Source organism: Bos javanicus, chromosome 6 (genome assembly GCF_032452875.1).
Source record: "Bos javanicus breed banteng chromosome 6, ARS-OSU_banteng_1.0, whole genome shotgun sequence".
Taxonomy (NCBI): Eukaryota; Metazoa; Chordata; class Mammalia; order Artiodactyla; family Bovidae; genus Bos; species Bos javanicus.
This window is the reverse complement of record NC_083873.1, coordinates 42,552,990-42,568,400: the sequence shown is the minus strand read 5'-3', so window position 1 is coordinate 42,568,400 and position 15,411 is coordinate 42,552,990. Positions and strand designations below refer to the sequence as shown.

The 15,411-nt window shown below is 41.0% G+C and overlaps 1 protein-coding gene across 2 annotated transcripts in view; it reads right to left on the bottom strand.

Moving 5' to 3' along the window:
* Positions 1–14,203, bottom strand: part of LOC133249404 (cytosolic beta-glucosidase) — a 135,310-nt gene extending 121,107 nt beyond the window's left edge. Inside the window, exon 1 of one of the 2 annotated variants that reach the window (XM_061419790.1) lies at positions 14,023–14,203. In XM_061419790.1, coding sequence (XP_061275774.1) covers positions 14,023–14,080 — 58 coding nt within the window. In that variant the 5' untranslated portion in view covers positions 14,081–14,203. The remainder of the gene's footprint in view (positions 1–14,022) is intronic. The other variant, XM_061419789.1, reaches the window with a different exon arrangement.
* Between the last annotated feature and the right edge of the window lie 1,208 nt (positions 14,204–15,411).

The window sequence follows — 15,411 nt, the reverse complement described above, 5'->3', positions numbered from 1 at the left end:
GATATTACAAAGAAATTGCTTTTCTTCTTTTATTGTTCAGCTCAGTCATTTTTATACATGCTTAACCCTTACGAGTCACTTGTGTTATTTCATGTCTTCTGTTGTGTTTTGTTTTGTTTTTTTTCATTCCCCTTGGTATAACAATGTCTTTGTTACTAGTTTCTAAGAATTCATTTATGGCTAAGGATGTTAACTGTTTGTCATGCAATGCAAATGAAATACTGTATTTTATTGTCAGTAATTTACTATGGTGTTTTGTATTTTGCTTGTATATTTTTTTTTATTTAAAATTTATTTATTGAATTGGAGGCTAGTTACTTTACAATATTGTATTGGTTTTGCCATACATCAACATGAATCCACCATGGGTGTACACGTGTTCCGCATCCTGAACCCTGCTCCCACCTCCCTCCCTGCTTGTATATTAAAATATAATCATGTTGTGTTTTGTTTTTTTTTTAAAGAATGAGAGGATACAGCACCTCCCTCCCCATGTCTTGCTCTTCACACAAACACAATAGACAGTGACCAAAGGCCCTTTGTAATATTTCACTCTGTGAAAGAGCCTTAGTCTCTTATGCTCTGGTGCAGAATGGCTGCTGTGCATTCCTAACCAGAGCCTGCCACCTAAACCTGGATAATAATTTGTAAGATATATGAAGGAATGGACCATCAAGAGAAAATGTTGCTCTTTCAAAGATCCCCCAGTATGCATCTGTATGATGGACTACAATAACTCCAAAGGAAGATTATTGTCTTTAGAGTAAATAATGCACTTTTTCCCCAAGTCTCAAAGCCTGCATTTAAATGATTATTCATGGGTGTTATGGGAGTCTTTAAGCCTTAGGTTGGCAATTCCCAACATAAAAATGGGTCATGTTTCAAAAAACATCTTTATGAGTCACCTGCCCAGAAACTCACCATTGCTTCCTACATTATGTTCCAAATTCCCAGGTCAACCCCCAAAATCTATTTATCTCATTACACACCTGAAGGGCATTCAGTGACACCAATCCCTATTTACAACATCGTTCCTTTGCGAACATGTCCTCTAAATTCCCAGTCAAGTGACATGTAAATACATTTCTCTCTGCATGCAGACATGCATGGGGAAAGATGAAAGGATGAAAATGAGAAGCAAATGAGATCAGATATTTCCAGAAAACAGAATCCTGTTAATCTTACACAAACACTCATGAAATGCCTTTCTCCGCATGGTTACTGCTCATTAGGGACAAAGAATTATAGCCTCCACTTTCAAGAGAGAGCTTTTCAGAATCTGAAGTAACTCCCACCCACTCCTTGCTACATTGAAACATAAACAGGGTTATAAGAGAATCTGACATTGAATATGAAACCATCCAAACTCTTGCCTATATTTTCAATTTTTCCCCTAACTCCATTAAGTACCTATTATGATTAGTATACATTTTAAACTGGTGCATCATAGGAAATAGTCTCCTATTTTGAATCAACTTAAAGCCAAATATATCAACATTTACTGTTTCAAAATATAAAATAGACTCTTTTTGATTAAAAAAAGGAGAAGAAAATCTAGCTTGGTTTTTTTTCTATTATTAAAATGTAAAGGATTTTTAAAATCTCATTTATTTTGTCAATTGGTTCTGCTTAGCACTCTTCAGCCCAGTCCACTCTCAATTATCCATGCTAAGGAAGGAGGATCAGTGGCCTGGATAATCTAAAACAGCAGACAATTTTAAAAGCCCTTGCACTTGGCCTAGGCATACTTTACAATCAAACTCTGATTATCCACACTAATGAAAGGAAGAGCAGGCACCTTGAGAAAGATCCAAAGCCAATACAGATCTGCTCAAAACAACCAAACAAAACAAAATACAGATCTGCTCAGCTCGAGGCAGCATCCCACACAGCAAAGGAGAAGGAAAATAACAGGGCTGCAACTGCTCCCTTGCCATCTGAAACACCAGCACTCAGTGTAACAGCCATGTTAATATCGTATCAGTCCATATCAATATTTCTCATGATATTGCATGCATGCTAAGTTGCTTCAGTCATGTCTGACTTTTTGCGACCCTTTGGACTGTTGCCCACCAGGCTCTTCTGTCCATGGGATCCTCCAGGCAAGAATACTGGAGTGGGTTGTCATGTTCCCCTCCAGGGGATCTTCCCCACCCAGGGATGGAACCCGCATCTCCTGCAGCTTCTGCATTGCAGGTGGCTTCTTTACCGCTGAGCCACTGGAGAAGCCCCTCTCATGATATTAAAAATTCTTAAAAGCATGGAGTTATGTCCAAATGCTCAGGGAAAAAGACATTATCCATGTCGTTCCAAAGAATTAATACAATAGATTGTTATAGGCACTAAAAACTTCTTTGGGAGGCTTCCTTTGCCATATGCCATTCCCAGCTCCTTACTGTCTCTACCAAGCTCCCATAATATACTCAGATGAGTAGCATAAAGGATGAAGGCGAAAGAGGCAGTATGCTGCAGTAGGAAAGGAGACCCAGGCTGGAAGTTAAGAAGCCTGGATCTTTGTCCTCTGTTGGTCTCTGCACATGCCAGAAGTCAGGTATGCATTCAAGCAGAGGGAACAGTGCGTGCAACAGTACGTGAAGGTCATGGCACATTTAAAGAATTACTTGTGCTTCATTTTGGTCAAAGAATAAGATACAAATGAAAAGGAAACAAGAGATGAAACTGGGGATGTAGTCAGAGGTAAAATTACAAACAGTTTTGTTTTTTTTTAATGCCATGCACGGATTCAGAAATAGTTCTATAGAAGGCAAGAAGACAATTAAATAATTGTTAAATTTTATTGAACACATGTAGTTTGCCCAGTGCAAATCTAAACAGCTGATGTTCATAAACATATTTACAACAACCAAGACAGATATCCCTACTATTCCCATTTTACACATGAGGAAATGAGGTACAAAGCTTAGTTGTCTCCAAAGATCACACAACTGGTAAGAGGTGAAGTTAGAGTCCAAACTTGGTCTGTTTGATTTCAGAGCTCACGCTATCTCTCAAGAAATGGAGGGATTCCCCTGGAGGTCCAGTGGTTAAGACTCTACACTTCCAATGCAGGGGGCTCAGGTTTGATCCCTGGTTGGGGAATTAAGATCCTATATGCTTCACGGGGCAACCAAAACGTAAAAACTAAAAACTGAGGACCACTTAGCTTCTCTTACCAAAAAAAAAAAAAAAAATCATTAAAAAAAAAAGAAATGGAATGAAGTGGTCAGAATTTTAAAAGACCATGCTAGAAGCAGGGTGTTAGAGAGATTGGAGGAAAGTGGAGGGAGGCAAGAAGAATTTAAGACAAAAGATGGTGAGTTCTGGAACTAAAAGAAAGGAAGCAGTAAAGGGGAAGACGGGTGTAACCAGGGGGTTTAAAAGAGATAGAACAAAAAAATAAATAAATAAAGAAGGGTAAGAGGCACAGTCTAGCATGAGTCCCATGTTTCTGTCTCAGACACTATGTGATGACCCAATAATTCTTGAAGAATCACTTAAGCTTTGCACCAGTGAACTTACCTGGAAAGCAACCCCTGCCAGATGGGCAGGCCCAAGAAAGAACAGTCTTTTTTTCAGTATGATGCTGGCACACATTTATCCAAATAAACAAATGTCCCAGCTTAACTGATGAATTTGGTGGTGACAAATTAATTTATGTACAGATATGTAGGACATGATACAGAACTCTACTCCAAACAGGAGATGTAGCATATTTACTGAGATACAGCAAATTTTCTCTTAGCTTCAAAGATGCATATTGACTCACATTTGTTTTGTTTTCTTTTTTGTTTCTTTTTATTTTTAATTAGGGGATAATTACAATATTGTGATGGTTTCTGCAATACAAGCAGCTCATGCAGTTCAACAGCAGAAAAACAAACAACCCAATCAAAAAGTGGGCAGAAGACCTAAATAGACATTCCTCCAAAGAAGACATGCAGATGGCTCATAAACACATGAAAAGATGTTCAACATCACTCATTATTAGAGAAATGCACATCAAAACCACAATGAGGTATCATCTCACACCAGTCAGATTGGCCACCATCAAAAAGTATACCAACAGTAAATGCTGAAAAAGGTGTGGAGAAAAGGGAACCCTCTGGCACTGTTGGTGGGAATGCAAATTGATATAGCCACTATGGAGAACAATATGGAAATTCCTGAAAAAATTAGGAATAAAACTACAATATGATCCAGCAAACCCACTATTGGGTATATACCCTGAGGAAACCATAATTGAAAAAGATATACATATCACATTTGCTTTCTATGCAACATCCATGTGTATAGAAAGAGAGGAGAGAAAAAGAGGCAAATGTGTTATACTCTATCAGGATATTTTTAAGTATCTTACAGAAACCAAAACCATGTATAGAACGTTCCTATTAGAATGAACAAAAGTAGATGAGTGTATGAAAATCTGTGAATGTAAACAAAGAGATTGAAGTACGTACTCAAAATTTGAAGACACTTCTCTGGCTGATTTTTTATTTGTTTGCTTGTTTGTATATTTTAAATACTCTACAATTATTTTGCAGTAATTCCATCATAAAGATAAAAATGCTTTTTCCTAAACATATGTGATAAGCATTCATTCGGTATCAAGAACTTTGCTGATAGAAAAGAATACATAAGTAGGCAGACTGCTATCAGCAAATACCTGACATGTACCAACAGCAATGGCAGAGGATACCTTTCATCACTGCCCATGAAGCCAACTTGTTACCAGGAAACTTGGTACATGGAGAATGTGTGTCCAGAATCAAGGGATGTAAGAAAGAATGAAAAGTACAAATGGCTTAGAGCAGCTGACCCCAGAGGCGGGCACTCTTCTTGGGCATAGCACCCATCCTCCACTATGGCTTTCCTCACCTCTCTCAATATTTCACTTTCTCTCATTGTCTGAAATGCCATCAATTCCATGTTATCTCATCCTCTTCCTAAAAAGCATAAGACTAGAAAATTTCCAGAGCCTGGATGTGTTAGTGATAGCGAGGAGGAGGATAAGAGTAAGAAGAAGATGGGGGAATTCATTTGCTAAACTTTGAATAACGCTGTATGGTTTATAGGACACTTTTGTTTTATAAATGCATGTTAATAAGGACTTCCAGTTCAAGACGGGGAGTGGAATGGACATATTTAATTCCTCTCCCTCTCACAACCCCACTGAAATGGCAACCAATTAAAAAAAAAAAAATCCATGACATAACTGAAAACCAAAAAAGCCCCTAAAGAATGCCACATTGACTAAAGAATGTGTGGAAAACAAAGTAACTAGAATGGAATTGTCTGAGAAACTAAAGCAAAGGATTACAACACACACACACACAGACACACACACACATGACGGCTGGTAAGGATTAAGAGGGGTTGCCCTAGAGAATCTACGGGTCAGCCACTGTAGAGAGCAGAACAGACTCAGAGGAATCATCAGAGTAATTAACTAAAGGATTACCTAACGTGCTGCCGGCCTGACTGGTTCCTCACCCACCCTTCAAACAGAGCAGTTGGTACTGCCTTCCCCCCACCTCGAAGTTACAAGATATGCTTAATAAAAGTGAGATATGGGACAGGAAAAGATTGCTATCAAGGGTACTGAGACAGTCCAGAAAGGCAGAATAAACTCTAGAACTAAATATGAACTTGAAGGGTAGTACAGATGGGAAACAAAAGTCAAAAGTGAACAATCAGGCAGAGAAAGATGAATATGGTATGATCTCACAGTGGAATCTAAGGAAACAGAAAAAAACAAACTCATAGAGGAAAAATAATCAGATTCATATCCTCCAGAGATGGGGGGTGAGGGAAAGAGAAATTGGATTAAAGTGGTCAGAAGGTACAAACTTTTGGTTATAAGATAAATTAGTACTGAGAAGGTAATGTACAACATGATGACTAGAGTAAACTTTGTTGTATGCCATATTTGAAAATTGCTAAGAGAGTAGATCCTAGAAATTTGCATCAAAACTTTTAAGCTTTTTTTTCTTATTGTGGTAATCAATTGACAATATATGTAAGTCAAGTCATTAAGCTGTACCCTTTAAACTTATACAGTGCTGTATGACAATTATACCTGAGTTAAAATGATAAAAAAAAAAAAAGAAAGACTTGATAAAAACAGTTTTAAAAGGCAAACAAAAACATTCTTTTTTAAAGTCCTCATTATCTGGCCATTATTGAGATCTAAACGTTGGCTTCCTTCCTTCACATACATAGTCCTTTATAAGTAGACTGACTGTCAATGGGTCCCACTCACTTACACAGAACCCTGCTTCTTACAGGGTCAGGACTGTTTCAGTTGAACAAAACCACTTAACCTCAAAGGAAGCCTAACTCAGTTACTTCTATCAATGTATTCTTTCATTCAAAATCATAAATGGGTATTCCAGGATCACCAACCACTTGACAAAGACAAATAGCATGAAAGATGAGGACCCAAATAAACAAATAACCCAAAGATTTCAAAGTGATACAAAAAAGGGAAAAAAGACAATTTTTAAACTAGCATTCTTAAAAAGATTTAAAGAATGATTACATCCAAAAAATAAAACATGACTTCTTGGAAATTAGACAATCAAAGAATAAGAATGTGTTCCTAAAATTTAAAAATATGATTGCTGTAAATACTTCATAGAGACGTTGAAAGATAGAATGTACAAATCTAATGCCCAAATCAGTAATCTGAAAGAAAAAGTTGGGGAAATCAACCCAGATTCAGAGAAGCACACAATGTAAGAAAAAGGTCTCCAAATCTTACCCAGTGAAATTTAATTTAAAAAGAGAGAGAGAGATGAGCATATGGGATTTTGCAGGTGAAAAATCTGAGGCTTGGAGAAATTAAGAGAATTAACTCTCCAGTAGTTCACAAATAGTCTGATATGGTCTTCATATGTCCCACTCATACACCTAAAGCTAAAATTCAATCAGTACATGAAATTGTGGCCTCAGTGGTTGATTACAGCTGGTACCCACTCTGACTAGTTAAGTGAGTGCCAGGCTAGTCAAGTCAGTTGTTGACAGCTGGCCTCTACTCTTAATGGCCAATGAAGATGCTACCAGTAGTCTGTCCCATACCAGTGGCTGATGGTTGGAATTTCCTCTCATTAGTCAATGTAGGTGCGAGTCCAGTTTATGCCAATTTTTTGTAAAAAACTGTAAGTTAGCATCTGATTGGTCAGTGTATCAGCTGATGAATATCTGAATACCATCCCGGCCAAAGCCCATACTCGTTTGATGATACCTACATAATTTCATGGTACAATCAAAAATGGGGGCAACTACTGAGTTTTTGTGGATCTCAAATTTGAAACTGGGGGAAAAAATAAGCATGGTTTCTCTCACCTCAACTTCAAAGTATGAGAAATTTCATGGATAAATTCTTACCTCTCCTCCTCCTTTTTATAAATGTCCATGCTTTTAAGTCTGCTTCCACTCCCTTCTTAGATGGTTCATACCAAGGGAAGACCAGTTTGGTGAACACTGTACCAGAAGACTACCAAGGGTAGCCAAAAGATCAAATCCCCAGCTGAAATGTTTGCGCCAAGGAGTTTAGTAGAAATTAGGAAGCCAGATACACAGCCAAAACTGGTTGAGTGGAGGAAGCAAACAGGAAGTGGTCTAAAGAAATATGGGGCCTGTGCTGACATCTACAGCAGGTAGAAAAAATGGGCATCTAGCTCAGTTTGTATAGTTGAATTCAGTTTTTAAAAGGTACAGAGAAGAAACAGCCTGGATAGAATCACTATAGGCCCTCCCTGGTGGCCCAGTGTTTAAGAATTCCAGGAAACATGGGTTTGATTCCTGCCCTGGGAAGATCCCACAGGCCTGGGAACAACTAAGCTGGTGCATCGAAACTGCTGAGCCCCCACTCCAAAGCCCGAGAGCTGCAACTGCTGAGTCCGTGTCTTGCTTGTGCCGCAGAGCCCGTGCTCTGCAACAAGAGAAGTCACCGCAATGAAAAGGCCACGCACTGCAAACTAGAGAGTAGCCCCCGCTCAGCTCACTGTAACTAGAGAAAGCCTGCTCACAGCAGTGAGACCCAGAGCAGCCAAAAATTGATTAATTGAAAAAAAAAAAAAAAATCACTTAAAACTGGACCTAAAACCAAAGAATTTGTTCATTCTCCCACTTTTGTAAGCACAAAAGAACCCCAAGTTTCTCAACTACAGGAGTTCACCTTTGATACACCAAGGCAAATAGAAGGCCAAATTTTGAGGCCAGCCTCAATATCTGCCAACATAAAGTCAAAGTCCAAGTTAAATCACAGTCCAAACATTACACTGATATCCAGGGCATCATGGAGGGTTGGTAATCGTATTCATAAAACTGAGGGCTTCACCTCCTTATAAACCACAAACTTGGATTCCACCAGGACACCTTAGTGGAGTAGTTTTAGACTTTACTCAGGACCCATAGGATTTTTGCAGAGTACACTCACCCCTTTAGAGCCTTCCCTGAAATTACTGGGAGTTACAAGCTCATAAGAGCTGTAGAATCAGGTCTTAAAAGTTACTTTCATAGGCCCTCGTGGCTTACCAAGGAAGTAAACAATGGCACTGAGCTATCTGCTGTTTTGTGCCTCATGTTCCCTGCAGCCAGAAACACAGGCAAAGAGTTTCATAAAGGGTTAAAAATCATGGGGGTTGTTTTGTGCTTTAAAATATTGCATGAGATTCACTTCTGTACAAATGATGATCATCTTCATTTTCTTCCCTGCCTCTTTGTCTAACAAATACATTTTTACAGGTTTTACAGTGTTCTTTACAACTCACCTAAAACACATAATTTTCCTCCTGCTTATATCACTTGTTAATTATTTATTTATTAGATTTATATGATGCTTTTCTCCAAAAAGCTCTAGGCACCATGAAGCCAACTCTGGTATAATAAACATTCAGTTCAGTTCAGTTCAGTCGCTCAGTCGTGTCCGACTCTTTGCAACCCCATGAATCGCAGCACGCCAGGCCTCCCTGTCCATCACCAACTCCCGGAGTTCACTCAGACTCACATCCATCAAGTCAGTGATGCCATCCAGCCATCTCATCCTCTGTCGTCCCCTTCTTCTCCTGCTCCCAATCCCTCCCAGCATCCAAGTCTTTTCCAATGAGTCAACTCTTCACATGAGGTGGCCAAAGTACTAGAGTTTCAGCTTTAGCATCATTCCTTCCAAAGAAATCCCAGGGCTGATCTCCTTCAGAATGGACTGGTTGGATCTCCTTGCAGTCCAAGGGACTCTCAAGACTCTTCTCCACACCACAGTTCAAAAGCATCAATTCTTTGGCGCTCAGCCTTCTTCACAGTCCAACTCTCACATCCATACACGACCACAGGAAAAACCATAGCCTTGACTAGACGAACCTTTGTTGGCAAAGTAATGTCTCTGCTTTTGAATATGCTATCTAGGTTGGTCATAACTTTCCTTCCAAGGAGTAAGCCTCTTTTAATTTCATGGCTGCAGTCACCATCTGCAGTGATTTTGGAGCCCCCAAAAATAAAGTCTGACACTGTTTCCACTGTTTCCCCATCTATTTCCCATGAAGTGATCGGTCCAGATGCCATGATCTTTGTTTTCTGAATGTTGAGCTTTAAGCCAACTTTTTCACTCTCCACTTTGACTTTCATCAAGAGGCTTTTGAGTTCCTCTTCACTTTCTGCCATAAGGGTGGTGTCATCTGCATATCTGAGGTTATTGATATTTGTCCTGGCAATCTTGATTCCAGCTTGTGTTTCTTCCAGTCCAGCGTTTCTCATGATGTACTATGCATAGAAGTTAAATAAGCAGGGTAAGAATATACAGCCTTGATGTACTCCTTTTCCTATTTGGAACCAGTCTGTTGTTCCATGTTGTTAATGTTTAATAAACATTAAACTCTTCTTAAAAACCATAGCCAAGGAAGTGGCCAACATGAAGGTGAAAGAGACATGGAGAAGGACAGAAAGAAGGAAGAGCCATAGGTCTGGTGAAATACACAAGCAAACAGTACGTTAGGAAGCCCAGTGACTGAAAGGCCTATTTTGCCCTTTCTGGTTACTCTACTTACAAAGACCCTGACATTGACTTTCATTCCAAGTAACAGACAAAATATCACTATTTCTGTGTAGGGATGGGCATGGATCTGTAGAGGATGGCGGGGGCCATGGAGTATGATAGCTATCTCTCCAGACTCAGGAGAGGGTGTCTGAAAACAAAGATACCTACACAGACAATGTGCTTTGAAAATCAATATAAAAAGACACATTATGATGTTTTAGAATAAATAACCAATCTAGATTTTTTTTTTTTTTTACAGTTGCTGCTCAGTCCTCAGTTCTGCTAAATGTCCATGACTTCCAAAAACTGTGAACTTTCAGAGGCTAGGGAAGCTCAAAAGTTCAAAGATTATCAAAATTAGAAAGTGACAAGGTGACTTCAGCTTTTAAATTCCAGGCCACATTGATCTAACAAAGCTACGTGTTGACATCCTGCACGTGTTATCCCTACAGTGGTGGAAGGGGTAGCTAAACAGTAACTCTCCCAGTAACTGGACAAGAATGAGCAAGAACAGAGTGTATTCTTATTTAGGGTCCAAAGAAGAAAGGACCATTCCCAGTAAATGGAGCAGATGACGTAGTAGGACAGAATCAAACGAGGAGAAAGAATAACATTCATCATCATTACTAGTAGTAATAGTATAGTAGTGCTATTTTTATTTAGTGGATACTATGCACCAGGCATTCTTGTGCTCCAATCATATATGCAGACCTCTTTAATTCTCAGAACAAAGCTACAGGGTGGGTATGACCATTTTCTTAATTTTACAAATAAGGAACCTGAGACTTAAATAAATTATTTGTCCAAAGTCACTCAGCTAGCAAGTGCTCAAGCTAGGATTCAAACCCAGCATAAAACAATAGGTAAGAAAAGAAAGTCAGTCAGTCAGTTCAGTCACTCAGTCATGCCCGACTCTGCAACCCCATGAATCGCAGCATGCCAGGCCTCCCTGTCCATCACCAACTCCCAGAGTTTACTCAAACTCATGTCCATTGAGTCAGTGATGCCATCCAGCCATCTCATCCTCTGTCGTCCCCTTCTCCTCCTGCCCTCAATCTTTCCCAGCATCAGGGTCCTTTTCAAATGAGTCAGCTCTTTGCATCAGGTGGCCAAAGTATTGGAGTTTCAGCTTCAACATCAGTCCTTCCAATCAACACCCAGAACTGATCTTCTTTAGGATGGACTGGTTGGATCTCCTTGCAGTCCAAGGGACTCTCAAGAGTCTTCTCCAACACCACAGTTCAAAAGCATCAATTCTTCGGCACTCAGCTTTCTTTATAGTTTAACTCTCACATCCATACATGACCACTGGAAAAACCATAGCCTTGACTAGATGGACCTTGGTTGACAAAGTAATATCTCTGCTTTTTAATATGCTATCTAGGTTGGTCATAACTTTCCTTCCAAGGAGTAAGTGTCTTTTAATTTCATGGCTGCAATCACCATCTGCAGTGATTTTGGAGCCCAGAAAAATAAAGTCAGCCACTGTTTCCACCATTTCCCCATCTATTTGCCATGAAGTGATGGGTCCGGATGCCATGATCTTAGTTTTCTGAACGTTGAGCTTTAAGCCAACTTTTGCACTCTCCTCTTTCACTTTCATCAAGAGGCTCTTTAGTTCTTTCTCACTCTCTGCCATACGGGTGGTGTCATTGGCATATCTGAGGTTATTTTTTGTTGTTGTATTTTTATTTTTATTATTTTTTTTATTTTTTTGAATAAATTATTCTTTTTTATTTTATTTTTTAACTTTACAGGAGAATGGCATTGAAACATATATCTGAGGTTATTGATATTTCTCCCAGCAATCTTGATTCCAGCTTGTGCTTCTTCCAGTCCAGCGTTTCTCATGATGTACTCTGCATATAAGTTAAATAAGCAGGGTGACAATATACAGCCTTGACGTACTTGTTTTCCTATTTGGAACCAGTCTGTTGTTCCATGTCCAGTTCTAACTGTTGCTTCCTGACCTGCATACAGGTTTCTCAAGAGGCAGGTCACCATGAACAGTATGAAAAGAAAGGAAAGCAGACATATAAAAGGCATCTGTGTATTGACAGAAAGAGAAGGGAAGATCAGTTTCCCTTCTGAAAGCTGTTATTAGACAGTGAACAGCATAATAGCAGGCTAGGGATCATAAATAAAGAGCTTACAGTAAGGCAGCAGCAAGCCAGGTGTAGACAGAAGAGGTCTGGCCATGCGGAAGCCCTGTGAAGAGAGAAGCTCAGAACGAAGCCGTATGCTTACCCCCGGCTCCTGAAAGAGCAGTATCTGGAGCTGGGAACTGAAACCCACTGTGCTGTCTTAGATAACTGATTGCACATTTCAGCCAAGTTTACTGTAGAGTTCTAAAATGAGTCATTCTCAGTAATCCCTTTGTGACTGACCCCCATCTAAATGTAAGTACCATTCAGGGATCACTTGCTAATCATTCAGCATTTAACATATATCATCGTATTTAAACCTCACAGCAACAATATAAGGCTGATGGTACCATCATTATCCCCATTTACATGAGAAGGCACAGAGAAGTTGAGTACTTGCCCAAAGTCACACAGAGTTAGGAAAAGGTAGAGACGGACCACAGGTCCAGGGAGTCTGTCTCCACAGCCTGATTTCCTAGTCTCCATGCTATGCTCCTTCTAGAACCTGATTCTGTTCACTTCATTCCAGCACTCTGCAAACCCCTCTCAGCTCTGTCCGACCTCTCTTCTGAGAAGGAAGCCAGCCAACGTGATAGCTCTCATTTTTACTCCTAGAGGGTCATCCCTGTCAAGTCACCCATGCTGACCAAGTGGAGATTATCTGGGAAAAGATGAAGACGGTACTAGAGAGAGAGAGAAAAGTGATGTGGGATCTTGCTTAACTGGACATTCCCAGACCTTTTGAGCACGCCTTGTATCAGAGCATGAAAGTATGAAAGTATTGGTTGCTCAGTCGTGTCCTACTCTTTGCGACCCCATGCACTGCAGCCCCACCAGGCTCCTCTGTCCATGGGATTCTTCAGGCAAGAATAGTGGAGTCAGTTGCCATGCCCTCCTCCAGGGGATCTTCCCAACCCAGGGATCGAAGCCAGGTCTCCCACATTGCACACTCATTCTTTACCATCTGAGCCAGCAGAGCATATGTGTATCAAAACACAGAGTCTCCATGGAAGATGGCTTCTACCTGGCAGTTCCATGGAGGCAAATGGAGACCAACTTCATTCTGGATCCTCTTTAACCTCTCACAGTTGCTTCTCTTTACTTCTCAGCCACTGAGGAAATGGGGGGCGCCTTGTGCTCAATAGAAATAGAACAGGGCACCTCTCCCAACTGAAAAACATCCCTTAATGATGTCTCTTGAAATCTTTGAAGGTACTTAGTCAATATTTTCCAACCAACAGGAGCAACTATTTTTAGGGAGGTTATGGCCAATGTGTTCAAGAAACAAATGATGAAAGCAACTCGTTCAATGTACACTGATGTCTCAGATAAGCTGAAACTGACCAAAAATACAACTGTTGCTGGGTCTTCAGCCCGTCACCACCACTACCGTTGTGCCTAAGGAAAGGGACATGGGAAGCGAGCCTCTTCTATGGGAAAAGGGGTCGTTTCCTTTATACAATTATGGGTTCTTCCGTGCTATTCTGGGGCTTCCCAGGTGGCGCTAGTGGTAAGAACCCGTCTGCCAATGCAGGAGGCCTACGAGACACAGGTTCGATTCCTGAGTCAGAAAGATCATCTGGAGGAGGGCATAGCAACCCACTCCAGTATTCTTGCCTGGAGAGTCCCCATGGACAGAGGAGCCTGGCGGGCTAGAGTCCATGGGGTCGCACAGAATCGGACATGACTGAAGCAACTTAGCACGCAGGCACAGTGCTTTCCCTTCTTCTTCTTCTTCTTCTTTTTTTTTTTTTGCCTCCTTATCCCCACATTCTTCCGCAGACATACAGAATCTATGAGAAGGCATCCAGCCCAGCCCTAGAGAGGGCAAGGAGTTTCTCCTACCTTCCACTTGATAAGCTGAGGTGGCTGCCCCCCATCCAAATCCTGCAGGGAAAGCCATATGTTTCAGAGACAGCCGACCTGGACACTCGGGCAACGGGGAGGCACCTTTCAGGCAGAGTCCCGCAGTTGCGCAAACAGTAAGTGAACTCTCATCCTACTGAAGTCTCGGATTGTGAGCGAATATGCAAACAAGAAGGGAGCCTGATTAAACGACTTTGCTTGAATGGCCACAGCCTTGATAGGAAGCCAAATCACTGTGTTAAGGGGGAGTGTCTATAGTTTCTTCTCTGGACACTCCCTGATTCTTAACAGAGTTGGGCCAGCCTGGGCACAGACCTAGTCCCTGCTTTGGCAGGGTACCCGTCTTTCTAATCTTTTCCCTTTTAATGAAATATATGGACATTGCTTTTAAAAGTCACGTAAACCCTTGTGGCTCAGCTGGTAAAGAATCTGCCTGCAATGCAAGAGACCTGGGTTTGATCCCTGGGTTGGGAAGATCCCCTGGAGAAGGGAAAGGCTACCCACTCCAGTATTCTGGCCTAGAGAATTCCATCGACTGTATAGTCCATGGGGTCACAAAGAGTTAGACATGACTGACCGACTTTCACTTTCACTTTGGGCTTCCCTGGTGGCTCAGTTGATAAAGCGTCTGCCCGCAATGCGGGAGACCCAAGTTCTATCCCCGAGTACAGAAGATGCCCTGGCGAAGGAAATGGCAACCCATTCCAGTACTCATGCCTGGGAAATTCCATAGACGGAAGAGCCTGGTAGGCTACAGTCCTTAAGGTCACAAAGAGTTAGACATGACTGAGTGACTTCACTTTCTTTCTTTAATCCTCCTAGAACTTTCCCTTGACCATTTCCTCACAATTCCTTATCCCCATGCCCTAGAGGTAACTATTCTTAGCTGTTTCTGCTGGTTTTTATTTTCATGCTGCTTCCCAGGTGGTGCTAGTGGTCAAGAACCTGCCTGCCAATGCTGGAGGCATAAGAAAGGCAAGTTCAATCCCTGGGTGTGGATGATCCCCTGGAGGAAGCATGGCAGCCCACTCCAGTATTCTTGCCTGGAGAATCCCATGGATAGAGGAGCCTGGGATTCAGGCTACACGACTGAAGCCTGCTCAGCATAGGTATGTATGTCTAAGCAATAGGCTGATACTGGTGCTTCTTAATTTGTTTTTCCATTTTCCATAGTAACTATTGACTTCTGGATAGAAGGGTGGAAGATCCCAGCATGTGTGTGTTCTCTTTCTCTCCCCTTCCTGCATTCCCCCCAATGTGGTTAGATTACTATTTCTGTTTAAATAAATATTCACTATTTGCATGAATTTGACCAAGTATGGCTCAAAGTAAACCACGTAGCATACCACACTTATGTGAAACTTTTTA